Raw genomic sequence first — 18,467 nt, forward strand, 5'->3', positions numbered from 1 at the left:
TCTTGCTTTCTCCGACACCGCTGCTTCTCTGGGATAATATGACGCATGGACGGCGGTTCTCCTAGTACACAATCATGACATCTTGCGCGTACTGTTGCGCCTTCAAGGCGGTGGCGCATAAGAGATATTATCTTCGCCTTAATCCGTTGAATTTCAACCTGTCCTTGAACAGAGGGGGTATCGTTTGTGAGTTCCCGGAGGATTGTGAAGTAGCATTTCATAGTACGTCGTTGCCACAGAATTTTGTTGCGACCATAATTATTAAACAACGTAAAGCAGGCTTGGTGCAGTCTAGCCGCCACCGGAGTGTTGAAGGATGCGCTGGGAGACGTCTCACGCAGTTGTACCACGTCATCTCTAGGACCTGCCTGCATTCTGGATCCTTGAGATGGGTGGCATTCAACTTCCTGAGGAGCGAAACAGTGCAAATGTAGGCGATATGGTCGGAGAAGGCGGTAGGCCATAACTCAGCGTCAAGCGTGGCAGATACAATTCCTTGGGAAACGTAGACACAGTCAAGACGACTTGCCGAATGGCTGGTGACGTACGTATACACAGGTCGATCACCGTGAACTCGGTCCTAAGTGTCGGCAAGGTTCATTTCATGCACGAGCTGCTTGAGTACCTGGCATGTGGTAAATTGGGGATGTTGGTCCTTCTGGGATCACACACAATTGAAGTCGCAGCCAAGAAAAATATGATCAGCCGGCCGCGGTGGCCGTGCGGTTCTAGGCGCTCCAGTCCGGAGCCGCGCTGTTGCTACGGTCGCAGGTTCGAATCCTGCCTCGGGCATGGGTGTATGTGATGTCCTTAGGTTAGTTAGGTTTAAGTAGTTCTAAGTTCTAGGGGACTGATGACCACAGCAGTTGAGTCCCATAGTGCTCAGAGCCATGTGAATCATTTGAACCAAAAATATGATCGTAGCGGTCCACAGACACAGGAGCGACCTGTTCTAAATAGAATCACGACCGTTCCCGTCGCCTGGCCGTGTCCAAGGGAACGTAAGCATTGATGATTCGGACACCATGGAAAGTCACAGCAGGACCCCTAGCCGATGGTAGGTAAATCACGTCTTCTACTTCAATGCCTTCCTTTAAAAGTACAGCCGTCCCGTTGCCACTGAAGTAAGAAACATAGCCATAGATATTAGGAAACGTCGCTAGGCGAACTTCCTGCAGAAGGGCAACATCGAGGTGCGACGCCCTCAACATTTCATGGAGCAATTGTAGTTTGACAGGGGAGCCAATGGTGTTGACACTGATGGAGCCAAACCTGTAAGCTTGTCGCGGAATTGAGACTACTGGGACGCTCATGGAGGCACGAAGAGCAGCAGCGAACAGGAACGTTGTCCCAGCAGGCTGCACATCCCTGTCGATTAGCAGTCGTGGTTGGAGCAGCAGCATTCGCTGCTGTCACAACGGTGGGCGTTTCGTCGTCTACATCGTCAGACCATTCAAAGCTGCGTGGGTGGTGTGCGTCCAGTGGAGTCTCCATATCTTAACATGAGTCCGGAGGCGGCGTCACGTCGGCGGTGGAAGAGTGGTGCTGGCTCAGCTGCTGTTCAACGTCCATAGGTACAGCAGCTGAAGCATGCGGAAATGGTTGTGCCTCCGCCGTGGGGCAGGCTAGTGCTTCCACCATGGAATCGCCCATTGGGGGAACATCTTGAGAGTTGTGATCCTTATCGTCTTGAGATTGCGCCCTGCAGGTGTCAGACGTGGCGATCCGCCGTTTCTGGCGTCTCTTCGGCGACCGTTGCTTCCGCACGTGAGTTTCAGTGTCCGAAGACGCCTGGGGATCAGGATGGTCAGGCACAAAAGCATCGGTAGGCACAACCACGGAGTCAAGGGCCACTGGAGACTGTTCACCACTCCACATGACGGGAGGAGGAGGCAAGGGCGTCGGTCAGTCCGCAACAGCCTGAGGTATTACCGGAGACGGCGATGTGTCAGTAGTAGGAGCCAGTGGTGATCGTGATCGGGGGTCGTTATGGAGAACTTCGAGAAACGTCAGCGGGAGCGTCGTCGGAGCGGTCGTGGCCTGCAGGTGCCCAGGCGGTAACTGTGTGATTCTGCGTTGCAGACAGCTGGAACGGAGGTGTCCTTCTTCGGCTGGCCATCATAAATTACGAGGGCAGTTCAATAAGTAATGCAACACATTTTTTTTCTGAAACAGGGGTTGTTTTATTCAGCATTGAAATACACTAGGTTATTCCCCAACCTTTTAGCTACACAACACTGTTTTTCAACGTAATCTCCATTCAATGCTACGGCCTTACGCCACCTTGAAATGAGGGCCTGTATGCCTGCACGGTACCATTCCACTGGTCGATGTCGGAGCCAACGTCGTACTGCATCAATAACTTCTTCATCATCCGCGTAGTGCCTCCCACGGATTGCGTCCTTCATTGGGCCAAACATATGGAAATCCGACGGTGCGAGATCGGGGCTGTAGGGTGCATGAGGAAGAACAGTCCACTGAAGTTTTGTGAGCTCCTCTCGGGTGCGAAGACTTGTGTGGGGTCTTGCGTTGTCATGAAGAAGGAGAAGTTCGTTCAGATTTTTGTGCCTACGAACACGCTGAAGTCGTTTCTTCAATTTCTGAAGAGTAGCACAATACACTTCAGAGTTGATCATTTGACCATGGGGAAGGACATCGAACAGAATAACCCCTTCAGCGTCCCAGAAGACTGTACCCATGACTTTACCGGCTGAGGGTATGGCTTTAAACTTTTTCTTGGTAGGGGAGTGGGTGTGGCGCCACTCCAATGATTGCCGTTTTGTTTCAGGTTCGAAGTGATGAACCCATGTTTCATCGTCTGTAACAATCTTTGACAAGAAATTGTCACCCTCAGCCACATGACGAGCAAGCAATTCCGCACAGATGGTTCTCCTTTGCTCTTTATGGTGTTCGGTTAGACAACGAGGGACCCAGCGGGAACAAACCTTTGAATATCCCAACTGGTGAACAATTGTGACAGCACTACCAACAGAGATGTCAAGTTGAGCACTGAGTTGTTTGATGGTGATCCGTCGATCATCTCGAACGAGTGTGTTCGCACGCTCCGCCATTGCAGGAGTCACAGCTGTACACGGCCGGCCCGCACGCGGCGATGATGACACACGCTTTGCCCAACGACTCACCGTGCTTTTGTCCACTGCCAGATCACCGTAGACATTCTGCAAGCGCCTATGAATATCTGAGATGCCCTGGTTTTCCGCCAAAAGAAACTCGATCACTGCCCATTGTTTGCAACGCACATCCGTTACAGACGCCATTTTAACAGCTCCGTACAGCGCTGCCACCTGTCGGAAGTCAATGAAACTATACGAGACGAAGCGGGAATGTTTGAAAATATTCCACAAGAAATTTCCGGTTTTTTCAACCAAAATTGGCCGAGAAAAGTGTTGCATTACTTATTGAACTGCCCTCGTATAATAGCACCGCAGCCACCAGTATATAAGTAGGACGGCACATGTTAGGTTAGCTCTATGCGGATCTGTCGTACTCCTTCGAGAACCGGGTATGTAGTGAACTGAACCCACTTTTCAGCTGTATGACTAATCACCTTTCCATATGGGCGGGATTTAGATACCACTGCCTCTGAAGGCACCTTGAAAGGGATTTCAAATACACGGATCGTCCGCAGTCCAAGTCCCACATGTTCCTCAGTTACGTCACCGATGTGTCTATCAGAGTGACGGAACGTAAGACCACTTCGAGACACTTAGAATTTTGTCATATATGTCTTCGTTAACCAATTTCACGAATACCACACTGCTCACTATAAACAGGTGGATGCCAACAAGATCGTTGCAATCAATCTTGACTTCATCTCTGATACACTATTCTGTTTCAAGAGCTTTTCATCTCGCATATTCAGGTGAAAAGCTGATCTTCAGTGTCGATTTTCTGTGGGCGTAAAGCAACCTCTTTCAAAGGAAATAATGCTCGCTAAGGCGGCAGAAACACATAAACAACTCCGCGAGCGAGCTGCGGGGCGAGGACGTGAACAAGACGTCCGTGCCGCTGGTGTGCCGAAAGGCGACCTACCATTTGGCTATTGAAGTACGACTCGCTACCAGCCCCAACTTCCATCTGTCGTCAGTCACGGGTCTACGACCCGTACTCGTACGTCCATTATGTACACTCCTGGATATTGAAATAAGAACACCGTGAATTCATTGTCCCAGGAAGGGGAAACTTTATTGACACATTCCTGGGGTCAGATACATCACATGATCACACTGACAGAACCACAGGCACATAGACACAGGCAACAGAGCATGCACAATGTCGGCACTAGTACAGTGTATATCCACCTTTCGCAGCAATGCAGGCTGCTATTCTCCCATGGAGACGATCGTAGAGATGCTGGATGTAGTCCTGTGGAACGGCTTGCCATGCCATTTCCACCTGGCGCCTCAGTTGGACCAGCGTTCGTGCTGGACGTGCAGACCGCGTGAGACGACGCTTCATCCAGTCCCAAACATGCTCAATGGGGGACAGATCCGGAGATCTTGCTGGCCAGGGTAGTTGACTTACACCTTCTAGAGCACGTTGGGTGGCACGGGATACATGCGGACGTGCATTGTCCTGTTGGAACAGCAAGTTCCCTTGCCGGTCTAGGAATGGTAGAACGATGGGTTCGATGACGGTTTGGATGTACCGTGCACTATTCAGTGTCCCCTCGACGGTCACCAGTGGTGTACGGCCAGTGTAGGAGATCGCTCCCCACACCATGATGCCGGGTGTTGGCCCTGTGTGCCTCGGTCGTATGCAGTCCTGGTTGTGGCGCTCACCTGCACGGCGCCAAACACGCATACGACCATCATTGGCACCAAGGCAGAAGCGACTCTCATCGCTGAAGACGACACGTCTCCATTCGTCCCTCCATTCACGCCTGTCGCGACACCACTGGAGGCGGGCTGCACGATGTTGGGGCGTGAGCGGAAGACGGCCTAACGGTGTGCGGGACCGTAGCCCAGCTTCATGGAGACGGTTGCGAATGGTCCTCGCCGATACCCCAGGAGCAACAGTGTCCCTAATTTGCTGGGAAGTGGCGGTGCGGTCCCCTACGGCACTGCGTAGGATCCTACGGTCTTGGCGTGCATCCGTGCGTCGCTGCGGTCCGGTCCCAGGTCGACGGGCACGTGCACCTTCCGCCGACCACTGGCGACAACATCGATGTACTGTGGAGACCTCACGCCCCACGTGTTGAGCAATTCGGCGGTACGTCCACCCGGCCTCCCGCATGCCCACTATACGCCCTCGCTCAAAGTCCGTCAACTGCACATACGGTTCACGTCCACGCTGTCGCGGCATGCTACCAGTGTTAAAGACTGCGATGGAGCTCCGTATGCCACGGCAAACTGGCTGACACTGACGGCGGCGGTGCACAAATGCTGCGCAGCTAGCGCCATTCGGCGGCCAACACCGCGGTTCCTGGTGTGTCCGCTGTGCCGTGCGTGTGATCATTGCTTGTACAGCCCTCTCGCAGTGTCCGGAGCAAGTATGGTGGGTCTGACACACCGGTGTCAATGTGTTCTTTTTTCCATTTCCAGGAGTGTATTTGCCGACACCGGGCAAGTGACTTTCAAGTGAAATGTCTCCCCTGGATGGAAATACACATAATGGACGTACGATTACAGGTTGTAGACAGATGGTTGACGACAAGCGGAAGTTTGAGTCCGGCCATGGGTCGCACTCGGATAGCCATAGGGTAAGGCGACCGCTAGCGATAAGCGGGAAATCCAGGTTCGAGTGTCGGTCAGACACAAATTTTCATTGTCATCGTTCCATTATATAGCCGATGGTTTTCCATATTCGCAACTGCGAATACATTTCATATATTTCATAACGGCTGTAGCCACCACAGTTCCTGTTCCTTTGGACTTGAAAGTACGTCCGAAGGCACTTCGCATTGTAATTCGGAATAACAGCAATATCATACAAAGATAAAAGGTATAAGAAGCCAAACGAAATGAAACTACTCTACAACGAGCCAGCGAAGAGGAAAACAGTGAGAAAAACGTTAACAGACACCGAAATTTTGTCAGTGGAGTATTTTAACATGGCGTCATGTCTGCGAACGCAACCTTCACTCACCACGGATTTACGCACACGTAACCTTTAGGTTTACAGGAAAGGCGGAACATCCAGAGCTTCAAGTGAAGATCTGGAGACGCCATCGTCCAGCGGAAACAGAGCATTGCCGCTGGCGGAGGCGCCCAAAAGCAACAGGCTTAGCTGATGCAAGATACTTTTTAACGAGGAGAAAACTTCTCGACCTCTCCCTGAGAGGTTTCTACATAGTACGCCGAACAACTGCTGTACTAGACACTATGTTGTTGCCACTTCCTTGACTGTAAACCCTGATAATGAGGCCAGCTTCTTACGATTATACTATCACGTGTGTGAACAGATCAATTCTGACCTAAGAATGACCCTTCTCATGGGTCGTACTGAAGCATACATTTGAAAATTACTTCACAACGGGAACTGTACAGCAATGGGAACGTAATAGAGGGATATTTTTCACCATCCAGTAGGAAAACCACTATGGTTACCCTGCCAGTTGAAGGAGAAACTGCAGTTTAATGTTGATCTGGAATTCATTGTACGTTCGAGAAAAAAATGCATTGACACTGCGCAGCTCGGGAAGGACTGAATATCATTTTTTTTTAAATTAATTTAGAATCTGGGCCGTACGGAGAACGTGACGAATTAAGACCCCTCGAGAGTCGTAGGCACAGAGGGGGCGCAAAAACCAGGAAAAACGAGAAAGATAGTTACGAATTAATCGAGGGAGATACCCCTGCCTACGAGAAGAGGCATTTGCTTTGGCCTGCGACTGTATAACACGCTGTTGTCAAAATACCATTTCTCCAAAGTCATTTCGCCCACGTAGCGCCAAAAATGCTTCACATTTTGGTAATTTGGAGTTTTTTTTTTCAACGATTCTTATCCAAATTTAGTAACAGCCTAAACTGCATCCATTGACTACAATCTCTTGATATCGCTTTTTAAGCAAAATAAAGCTGAAAAGACACTACTTACGTTGCAGCTGAAAGTATTCTACACTGTCTCTCAAAAGTACCAAGACACCTTTTAGTGGACGTCAGTATGAGATCATTTGCCCTTCACCACTACAATGGCTGAAGGGGACACTTCCCATGCCCAGTCTGAATGCGGAGTAATGTCAGCACGTTCCCCCTCAAGAACCAAAACCAGGGTGCTAGTTCATGCTCATTCAGTCACTGTCTCCGAACTGATGCAGGATGCAGTATTTAATGCTGCAAAACCTATCCTTCAGTATTTATCGTTTTCGCGAGTACAATAAAGTGATCACACCCTGACCACAGAAAGCGCCCTCCTGCCGTAGTACTGTCTCCTCTATACTCCACTGTTGGTCCCACACATGAGATCATTCGTCAAACTCATACCCTTCCATCGAATTGCCACAGGGTATTAAGTGATTCATCACTCCAAATTCTTTGTTTCCATTCATCCACTGTCTACTTGCGTCGCTATTCGCACCATCCACACATGTGTGGCTAATGAGGAGCTGCTAGACCATTCTAACCCACTCTTTTAAACTTCAAGAACCACCGTGGTGCTAGATGGACTGCTGGCAGCACTTTGCACCTCACAAGTGATTCCTTCCGCTGATTTCGTGCGGTTTTTTACAATCACCCTCCACAATGCTCGACGTCCCCTATCACTTCTCAAGGCCTGCCTGATCTTTGTTTAACTGTGGTTGTTCCTTCGCGTTTTCACTTCACAGTCGTATCACCAACAGTCGACTTCAGCAGCTTTAGAAGGACTGAAATGTCCCTGATGGATTTGTTACTCAGGTGGCATCCACTGACTAGTCCACGTTTGACGTCACTGAGTTCTCCTTACGGACCCATTCTTCTGTTGCCGCTTCTCTACCGACAATACGATACTCCCCGTCTCATTTTATATTAGCGGGTCCGTCTCTCGTGATCTGTCGTGGTCAGTTCAGAATTACATACGGTACCCCGGTACGTTTGATCAGAGTATATTTGTATCAAACGTAGGGCTTAATTTGAGGAAGAAATTTATGAGAATGTACGTTTCGAGCAGTGCGCTATATGGATTGTGAGTAAACCGGAAGGGGAAACTCGAAGTGTTTGAGATGAAGGATGCTCAAAATTAAGTAGACTGGTAAGTTAACAAATGAGGATATTCTCCGCAGAACAGGCGAAGAGAGGAAAATGTGGAAAATGTTAAGATGAAGACTGAGACAGGGAGATACCAAGTCACAAATCCTGTTCAATTTGGCGCTCAACAATGCCCTGAGGAGAGTAACACAAAAATGTGCGTGAGTTACCACAGGAAAAAAGATAAATTCTCTGACTTTCACGGATGATAGTGTTGTGATAGGGAAGAGTATGGAATACCTGGAGAAAATGGGAACTGTGCTGATGGAAGAAGCTAAGAAAATAAGTCTAACTATAAATGAAAATAAAACGAAGTTCATGGTAATAGGAAGAAGAGATCAGCTAGCACCAAACATCTAACAATCAGGACACATTTACATACCTCGATGTCAACATCAACCAAAAAAACTTTATAGAACAAGAGATCGTAACGAGAATTCAAGACGGAAGAAGACGTCTAGGAGCCATAAGATCTAAGTTATTTTCCAGGCAGCAAAAGTAAGAATACATCAGACCATCATCAAACCAATAGTGTGCTAGGCAAGTGAGACATGGACCCTGACATAAAAAAAAAACAGAGGAAAGTAACTCGTCATCATCATCATTTGCTGGGGCCTTTGTCCCACTTTCAACGCGGTGTCGGTCCGTTACTATGGATTTGACAATGTTAGTGTCAAAGGGTGGTCGGATGCCCCTCCTGTCACCACCCCGTACCCCACAGGACGGAACTAGTGTTCCCCAGCTGTCATCACTTTTGTTGATAAAGTACTGAGAAAAATATATCGACTAGTGACAGAAAATGAACAGTCGAGAATCAGGAAAAACAGCGAAATCAGACAATTATACATACTAACTGGCATCATAGCGAGTATAGAAACTAAAAGACTCAGGTGGTATGAACATGTGAGCAGGATAGGCGCATACACGCTAATAAAGGCAGTGGTGGATGGGGTAGCCAAAGGAATGAGACCACTAGGACGGCCGAGACGAGTTGGAAGGATAATACCATGGGAGATATGCAGATACTGGGTCTGGGAGATGAAGATGCAAGAAGGTGTGAAAGGCTGGAATGAATGAGACGAAGGACCGGCTGCAGTTTGTATGGCCATTATAAGTAAGTAAGTATCAAGGAATAACTTCAACGGTACTAGGAAGAAGCGTAGACGGTTGACAAAAACTTTAGGGGAAGACAGGAACTGGTATGGGCCCCGTTAAACCAGTCGGAAGATAGCAAAAAATAAATAAATAAAAGTGTTTACAAATCAATAATGCGGTTTTAAAAAATAAAAGAAATCTATTTATCTCTTTTTATGGGCAACGTTACAGCATAAGCAACGGCAACTGCCCAATTTTTTGATTCGCTACCCGCTGTTCACTTGTCATCCTTCGTGCGCAAGAGTACCGTCCGTTTCCATGTGTGTACTCCACTTTAAAGTCTCGAGATCGATGGTTACAGTGCAGCCTGAGTTTCTCGCACGGTTTAGGTGAGACCCACCACACAAGAATAACATAGCTAGGTGGTACCGACAGTCTGTCGTAACCAGATGCCTTTTTAAGTGGAAGAATCATAGTCAACACCGTGCGCCTGATGCAGACGTCGAAAGAGTTGAGGCATTTCACCCAAATCCTCTCAAGTCACGTAAAAAGACAAGAAGGCAACACGGGAATCATGCTAAAGATTACGGTGTGGATGGTAATGCTTAAGCGGCTATGTTTTAAAGAGTACAGAGTTGGTTAGTGCAGGCCCCTGTGTCAGCACACCAAGTGAAAAAGTGTGGGATTTGTGAAGAGCTGTAAATAAAAATGTACGAAGATGGATTTGTAGAAAGACTCATCATTGGCAGTGAAGCCACATTCCATGGAAGGAGCAAGGTAAACACACACAATGTCAGTATCTGGGGGAGAAAGAAACCAGATACATTGATAAAGCATCAGCCTGACTCTCAAAAAGTGAACATTTTCTGTGCAGTTTCGCGTGAGAAAGTATACGGCCCAGTTTTTTTCGAAAAACGAACGGTGATGGGTAACTCATCTCGAGATATGTTGGAAACCTGGTTGTTACCCCACTTACCGTTATCATATTTGGCGACTGGACGGTGCTCCGCCCAATTTTCAAAGGAATGTATGAGAGCTTCTTAATCGTGTTCTTCACCAGCGATGGACTGGACGTGGTGCAGCAGTAGACAACAACCTTCTCCCATGGGTACCCCGTTCGCCATATTGGACACCCTGCGATTTCTTTCTGTAGTGGTTTATGAAATACCGAGTTTATGTACCGCCAATGTCCATGTCTTTTGGGAAAGCGTATGATCGGATAAAGCGTGCACCGCAGACCATTGCGGGGACATGCTACACCAAGTATGGGAAGAATTTGATTACCACGTAGATGTGTGTCACGTGACCAAGGGTGCACGTATAGAAGGATTGCGATTAATGCAACAACAACTGGTACAGTTGCGGTTTCCCATGCTGTAAGGTTTGCACGCATGAAGTAATAAATCTATTGATTATTAATTTTTAAAACCGCACCATTCATTTCTAAACACCATGTATGTAGAGGACGTCCATAATTAAAGTTCTAGTTCCAGGGCGCTGTAGAAAGAGTTCGACTGCTCAGAATGACGTCAAATTTGAACAGTGCAAAAGCCTCTCATATTGTTTAACACTGATGGTACATATAACAGGAGTCGCAGGACTCCCCTCCTCGAAAAAATACGGCCCTACGATAAGCGATGCCGCCAAACCGCACTTCACAGTCATCTTTACAGAATGAAATGGTACTGGTTGACGTGCTTATGGATTTTCCGCTATCATATTTTGCAGTTACAGACAGATGATGAACATCAACAAAAGCAAAACGAGGATAATGGAATGTAGTCGAATTAAGTCGGGTGATGCTGAGGGAATTAGATTAGGAAATGAGGCACTTAAAGTAGTAAAGGAGTTTTGCTATTTGGGGAGCAAAATAACTGATGATGGTCGAAGTAGAGAGGATATAAAATGTAGACTGGCAATGGCAAGGAAAGTGTTTCTGAAGAAGAGAAATTTGTTAACATCGAGTATTGATTTAAGTGTCAGGAAGTCATTTCTGAAAGTATTTGTATGGACTGTAGCCTTGTATGGAAGTGAAACATGGACGATGAATAGTTTGGACAAGAAGAGAATAGAAGCTTTCGAAATGTGGTGCTACAGAAGAATGCTGAAGTTTAGATGGGTAGATCACATAACTAATGAGGAAGTATTGAATAGGATTGGGGAGAAGAGAAGTTTGTGGCACAACTTGACCAGAAGAAGGGATCGGTTGGTAGGACATGTTCTGAGGCATCAAGGGATCACCAATTTAGTATTGGGGGGCAGCTTGGAGGGTAAAAATCGTAGAGGGAGACCAAGAGATGAATACACTAAGCAGATTCAGAAGGATGTAGGTTGCAGTAGGTACTGGGAGATGAAGAAGCTTGCGCAGGATAGAGTAGCATGGAGAGCTGCATCAAACCAGTCTCAGGACTGAAGACCACAACAACAACATTTTGCAGTTCTGCGCATTGACATGTCCTTGGAAACGGGTTTCCTCTACCCACAGAATGTTGCATGGCCATTCATTCTCCAGTTCCATGCGAGCAAGAAATTTCAGAGTGATCGTTTGTCTTGCTGACCTATCAGCAAGAAGCAGCTGCTGAAGATGCGTGGTTCTGTATAGATAGGAATGCAGGATGTTTCGTGGGGTCTTATGCTCTGATCTCGCAGGCATGTCCAACTTTCGGGCAGTTGCCCGCGCACTGTGCGTTTGCACGCCACCGTTCGACCCCTCCTGCAATGTTGTGGCCGCATCTCTGACAGATGTCGGATCAGCTGCTTTCCTCTCTCTCTTCAACACTGCACTTCAAAAGAACCTGTCTTTTATAATTTTGTAATCATTTTCTTCTGACCCTTAGCAGGCATCGGACCAGTGCCTTTTTATCATACCCTTCAGTGTCCAGAACTTCTGCAGGACTGTTTTCTTGTAAAAGAGTTTCACCAGCAGCGCGCGACCTTGCATGGAGACGGTCATGTTGGGCATCTCGGATGTAAACTGCGGAACAGCAGCGTGCCACATGTCTGTTGGAGTGCGTATTCTGATGCTTACAGCGCAATCTACTTTTTATGACGTTTCCCCCTGCGTCAGTAATATGTTCAAATCTGACATTCTGAGCAGTGGTTCTTTTTCTACAGCTTTTTGAAACTGTCACTTTGTGCATCCGTTAAAAGATTGGATTCGCAGTTCCTATAAGATATGTACAGTTTATAATATAAATAATATATAATTCGTCCGTTTCCGTACCCAGACAACTTAAATTTTAATTTAATTTCCGTTGTGTTAAAAATAAGAAGGTAGATTAGGAAACATGATAAATGGTTAGTTATATACCTAGTGATGAAATGAAATAGGAAACGCATCCACCGAATTAATGCACGCGGAATTGCGGCATTGTGTGTCACATTTAATTCACAAAATTTCGTACTAAAATTATCTGAGGAATTCCACTATGAAGTAGAAAAGATCTCGTCACATTATGTATTTTCGTAAGTCCTAAAACTGAAAAATTTCCAGCATGTTGAAAATTTGGTAAGCCATTCAAAAATGCATTTATATAAGCTGTTAGTATGTCGTCTTGTAAACTCGTTTCTGGAACTAACACTAAAATCAAAATATAATACACCCCTTCAATAACACATACCACTTCCGAAATAATTTGAATTAGTCGAACGAAAAATAAGGTTGAGTGCGCTTTCCATCTGTTACGTAGCAACGCCACACCTTCCTGCTAAAATGTAAGTTCTACAGAAATTTTTGAGCAGAAACTGATAGTGCGCAGCAAGCCATTTCTTACCGTGTAAATACAGCACAAGTAAGCATTTGGATTAAAAGCGGAGTGAAGTGAAGATGTATTACGTGAGACAATTGCCTGCCGCGTGCTGCAACTGCTCCCCGTGTTCAGGAAGCCAGACGGTTACGCTCCGAGGAGTGGACGCAGCAGAAGCAGCAACTAATGGACGCAGTGCAGGGTGGGGGCCAACGCAGAATGGTATATAAGCCGCCCGAAGCGTCAGGGAAGGCATCAGTCATTGCTTGCTAACAGCAGAACACCGCAGCAGCAGCAATGAGGATCCTGGTAAGGACAGCCACAAATCATTTGCTACTTTATGTACCGTATCTAGACGTTGTTCGTGTGTCATAAATTCATATACGTCTTACAACTGCGTATGGTTCCGTGATCAGAGTCAGTTGACATAAAAGTTTTCTAAGTACCGTACCGCGTCATAAAGTAAAAAAAATAAATTAAAAATCTGCACTGGAGCAACCAATATTTCGGCCGCGGTGTTGCAATGGCATTCTTCTGGGTCTAAGCCCTGAACACAGACTCAGAAGAAGGCCACTGTAACCGTGGCCGAAACGTTTGTTTCTCCAGTATAATTTTGTTACATTATGACGTGGTATGATACCTAAAAAGGTACTGTGCCCTAGCCATAATGTACTCAAATTTTCTTTCGTGCTCGGTAGAAATGTCAGCATACTGTCTTAAGTTTTCTCGCACATTTGCAAGCGAAAGGTTTTCCCATGTACCTACTTAGCTACTTCTTCAGCAGAGAAGGTTTCAGCCACTTCACTTATTATTTTTTACAGAATACACTTTGGTGATGTCTCTAATAAGTATCGTGATGTACGTCCATAGCATCGTGATTCCATCGTGTACAGTTCTAGGGATTTTCTTGACACTTCGAGACAGTCTTTCGTCTGGTAATGCATTTTATGTACAGAATATGCAAAGCGGCAGCGTGATTCGCATTCGAAGTTAAACTGCACCGTCTTCAAACACTAGGAGCACTGGCTTTCATGTCAAAGGAAGGCGAAGTCGTTCCACACGCACAGGCAACATCCCTGGAGTTTGTGTTTTGTCGTTTATGCATCTTGCCAGCTATGCATCAGACAAAAGTCTCAGACTGGTACTATCTTAACCACTTTGGTAGCTATTAGTGTACCAAAGTCTCTCATGTAGTCCACATTTCAAATATTTCTCAGGTAAACAGTACTTCAAATGCCACCAAATCATTTTGAGATATAGCACTAAACACTCCAAAGATTTGAAATAGTTTTAAAATCGTTTTGAAAAAAATTTAAGTTTCGGTGTGGAGACTCCCTTAAAGAATGGAATTCCCATGTATAAAACACCCTCAAATCGCTGCTTACTTTACAAATGAGTTAATGGGTTAAATACTTAACGTTAAGCTTGTAAACGAAAAGTAAGTTAGAAAATGTTTGAAATTATGATTAAAGTTTGTTGGAAGTCGCTAAATGCTCAAATTATCAAACACTGGATGACTATATTCTGGGTGATTTGCGCTCCGTTTTAAGCAAAAGGTAATTTTTCACGCATCTTAATGTCAATGATGTCATATTTCGTAAACTATGTATCGCACAATTACAAACTTTTATTCAGTGGTATATGTGGATGAGTTGCGAATAGAGTTAGTAGTAAATAAGTTATAAATTAAATCGTCATGATGTGTCAGTTTTACAGCATGAACAGTGAAAAAGTTGTCAGCGACTTTTTCTTTTCATTATTTTGTGGGAACATCAGCGACAAAAATTTTCGTAAAGATTTGAAATTATGACTAAAATTTTCTGCAAGTCACAGAGTGCTCTCATTCTCAAATACTGGAAAAATTTATTCTGGTAGTTTGTGAGCGCTGGGTTACGCTGCCCCAAGACAAATCCACAGTTTCTAACTGTAACACTTGCCGTATTGTGTTACACCTTTAACATAAGATTATAGCTCTTAATGAGTAGATTACGTTAGCATTTTAAATTTTTAAATTCGGTCAACAATTACGCGAAGTATTGAAAAACTAATTTTTATTGCCCCTGGAAGCCGTTATGTAGACAACCTGCAACTGAGAGTCCTGAACTATTAACCATGAATCGGGATAACCGTTTAGTAATATAGATTGTCGTAAGATTACTTACGACAGTAACACACACTCGACGGTTACTGTACAGCGTCCACGAAAATCTTCCACCAGTTTACAAAATAAGTAAAGTTCTACAGCGGTGGCTCTTTGTAAGCGTTTCTCTGAAATGTTTTGTAGCACTTACCTCCTATCAATTCCAAAATGTGATCGGCATCAATGCCAGAGACTCAGAATACTGCAAACGCTGCCCGTCTGGATTTACGACCTCAACATCTAACTGCAATACTGATTTTACTCTATTTAACTTTCATGTACTTGGTTTGCCGAAGGAATACGATCGTTTCAATTATTCTGGAGCAAAGAAAAACGTGTCGGTGAATACAACTGTAATGCCTTCAGCGGTCGAAACCCTTCTAGAAAAAGAAAGTTGATGCTCTTGTTTCTCATTCAATAGACTAACACTATTATCAGATGTAGACTGTGAGTTTTGTAGTTTTTCATTCGAACTAAGTTTAATAACAGAAGTAATTTAGTGTATGTAGTCTTACATTATTTGTTTCATTATAGACATTCCCAGAGGTCAAATTAAGTATTACCTATAGATTTAATTTTCGGTTTCCTATGTTAATGTGCATGCTTTTCATTGACTACGTCTCTATGGTGACGGCAGGGTCAAAGACCAGTGTGCTTCCTTTGGCAAACTAATGCTGTTGCCGCGGATGGATTCTACACAGAACTACAGGCACATTATTGCTCCTCCATGTCTTTTAACCTTGTTCTGCGTGTCACCAAAGAGGTTTGCTCCAAAGGCGCAACACAAACGCCGTTTACTCTGTAAATACTTTCTACAGTCCTATTTAAAGATTTTACACTCTGTAAATCAATTTCAGCACATTGTTGGAGCAACACTCTCATGCAATATATTAATTACTTGCAGATTTACACTCCAAATTTCACTGACTAGCAAATACTCGAGAATTAGTGATATTCCTTCGCTTACTATACCAGTGAAAAAAGACTAAGGGTCAGGCAGAGTGGAAACGTTATCTAGCTTTTTTCTTCTGTAACACCCTTCCATGAGATCTATGACATGCGGGCAGTATGCATCCATTCTTGGTTCGTCGAAGATTTATACATTATCGAAAGAATTGCTGTGAGAAAAGCACATTTCTAGTGTCATCTCACACAGAATATTACTTCGTCTCAATATTCTCGAAGTGTCTTCCACACGAATCACAAATTGCACAGTCACACTAATGAAGGAAGCATCCAATTGCAGCCAAAATGACGGTATTTTTACCACATAGTGATGCAGCCACACACCATGAAGAACAGTACTGAAACGGCCCAAATAGACTACATTCTTATTCACAGCATTTCGTTGTCAGTTCTTTTCTGACGACTCTGACTTGACTTTAATCTTCAGAGTACAAACAAATCACTCAAAAAACGTGTTTTTTCATATGGTTCAAATGGCTCTGAGCACTACGGGAGTTAACATTTGAGGTCATCAGTCCCCTAGACCTTAGAACTACATAAACCTAACTAACCTACGGACATCACACACATCCATGCCCGAGGCAGGATTTTAACCTGCGACCGTAGCGGTCGCGCGGTTCCAGACTGAAGCGCCTAGAACCGCTCGGCCACAACGGCCGGCGTGTTTTGTTCTAATAGGCTTTCGATCAAGATTTAGTCTTTCTATTATTTCTTAAATAGGTTTTTCAGTGGGTCTTACGAATGTGAAAGCTGACTGTACATACAGTTCTAATAAAAAGAGAACATAATGTGTCATTTATAAAATCAAAACATAGATGATGAAAAGTGAACAGTAGTCAACAATACGATTAGTGAGTCGTTTATGTTAAACTTTTTGTGTGTCTTGATTTGAATTACTTTTTATGTGTGGTCATCACATTTTTATAGGTATTCCACTATTTTCTCGAGTCATCTAGCTGTTACGAGAGATTTATACATAATGTTTTAGCGACCTAATACACATTATGCTACATTAAATTTATCTGCAGTTTAAAGGAAAGTCTGTAAAGCTATTTCTGCACTGTTGTAATTTGATTTGCATCTGTCCATAAGGTGTGCATGTACCTGTGCGGTCTTGCCCTGTCAGTCCTGGCTGAGGAGCAGCAGGTGAAGGAGAAGCGAGGACTCTCTGGCTCTCTTGGTGGATTTGGTGGCGGCTTCGGTGGTGGCTACGGAGGCGGCTACGGTGGTGGCTATGGAGGCGGCTATGGAGGCGGCTACGGAGGCGGCTACGCTGGTGGACTCGGAGGCGGACTTGGAGGCGGCATTGGAGCTGGCATCGGTGGTGGGGCCCCGCAGGTGACTGTCAACAGAGTCCCCGTCCCTGTCCCGGTGCCTGTGGAGAGGACCATCCCAGTTCCGGTGAGGGTCCCAGTCACAGTGCCCGTGGAGCGGCCTGTTCCCGTCCACGTACCACAGCCGTACCCTGTCCCTGTAGACAACCCTGTGCCCGTCCCCGTCAAGGTCCCCACCCCAGTGTCCGTCCCAGTACCTCAGCCCTACGTCGTTAAGCGTCCAGTGCCCTATGTCGTCAGCGCCGGCCACGGCGGACTCGGCGGAGGTCTCGGCGGAGGTCTCGGAGGAGGTCTCGGAGGAGGCCTCGGAGGAGGCTTCGGAGGAAAGTTCGGTGGAGGCTACAGCGGCGGCTTCGGTGGTGGATACGGCGGTGGCTTTGGAGGCCTCGGTGGCTACGGGAAATATGGCCACTAGAAATCCACCTCAGTTATAATATCTTGACCTGTACATGCCATCAGATTCGTATTATGTACACAAAAAAATGCTGAATAAATACTGATGCATCACAGTTATCACAGTTATCATTTATGACTTACCCACTGAAGATGCCATTTTTCGGAACAGGTCCCTATTTCCAGCGAACTACTTCTAACAGTACATTCAACTGAAACCCGCCCGCAGTAAGCAACCATATAAGAGGTTTAGACTGTGATGATACAGACTTCTAGGTATAACGAAGAAGAGTTAACGTGTCAATTTGAGGTCAGAGAACCTTACTCCAGAAAATGGCTGAGTTGAAAATTAAGGGGGTGAGTGTGAGAGTTTTTAATAAGTAATGACAATAAGAACCCAAGTAGACACACTTCTGTAACAGTGAAGAGGAAGTTTTTCTTTCTTTCCGTGTCGCAGAGGTCATCCAACAAAAATTTTGACGTCCAATATGTGTTCAAAATGGTTCAAATGGCTCTGAGCACTAAGGGACTTAACATCAATGGTCATCAGTCCCCTAGAACTTAGAACTACTTAAACCTAACTAACCTAAGGACATCACACAACACC

At 45.5% G+C, this 18,467-nt stretch overlaps 1 protein-coding gene across 1 annotated transcript in view; it reads left to right on the forward strand.

Moving 5' to 3' along the window:
• Positions 1 to 17,976, forward strand: part of LOC126237381 (cuticle protein 79-like) — a 62,758-nt gene extending 44,782 nt beyond the window's left edge. The window contains exon 3 of the mRNA XM_049947464.1: positions 17,280 to 17,976. Coding sequence (XP_049803421.1) covers positions 17,280 to 17,882 — 603 coding nt within the window. The 3' untranslated portion in view covers positions 17,883 to 17,976. The remainder of the gene's footprint in view (positions 1 to 17,279) is intronic.
• Positions 17,977 to 18,467: the final 491 nt, after the last annotated feature.

The sequence above is a fragment of the Schistocerca nitens genome, chromosome 2 (genome assembly GCF_023898315.1).
Source record: "Schistocerca nitens isolate TAMUIC-IGC-003100 chromosome 2, iqSchNite1.1, whole genome shotgun sequence".
Lineage (NCBI taxonomy): Eukaryota > Metazoa > Arthropoda > Insecta > Orthoptera > Acrididae > Schistocerca > Schistocerca nitens.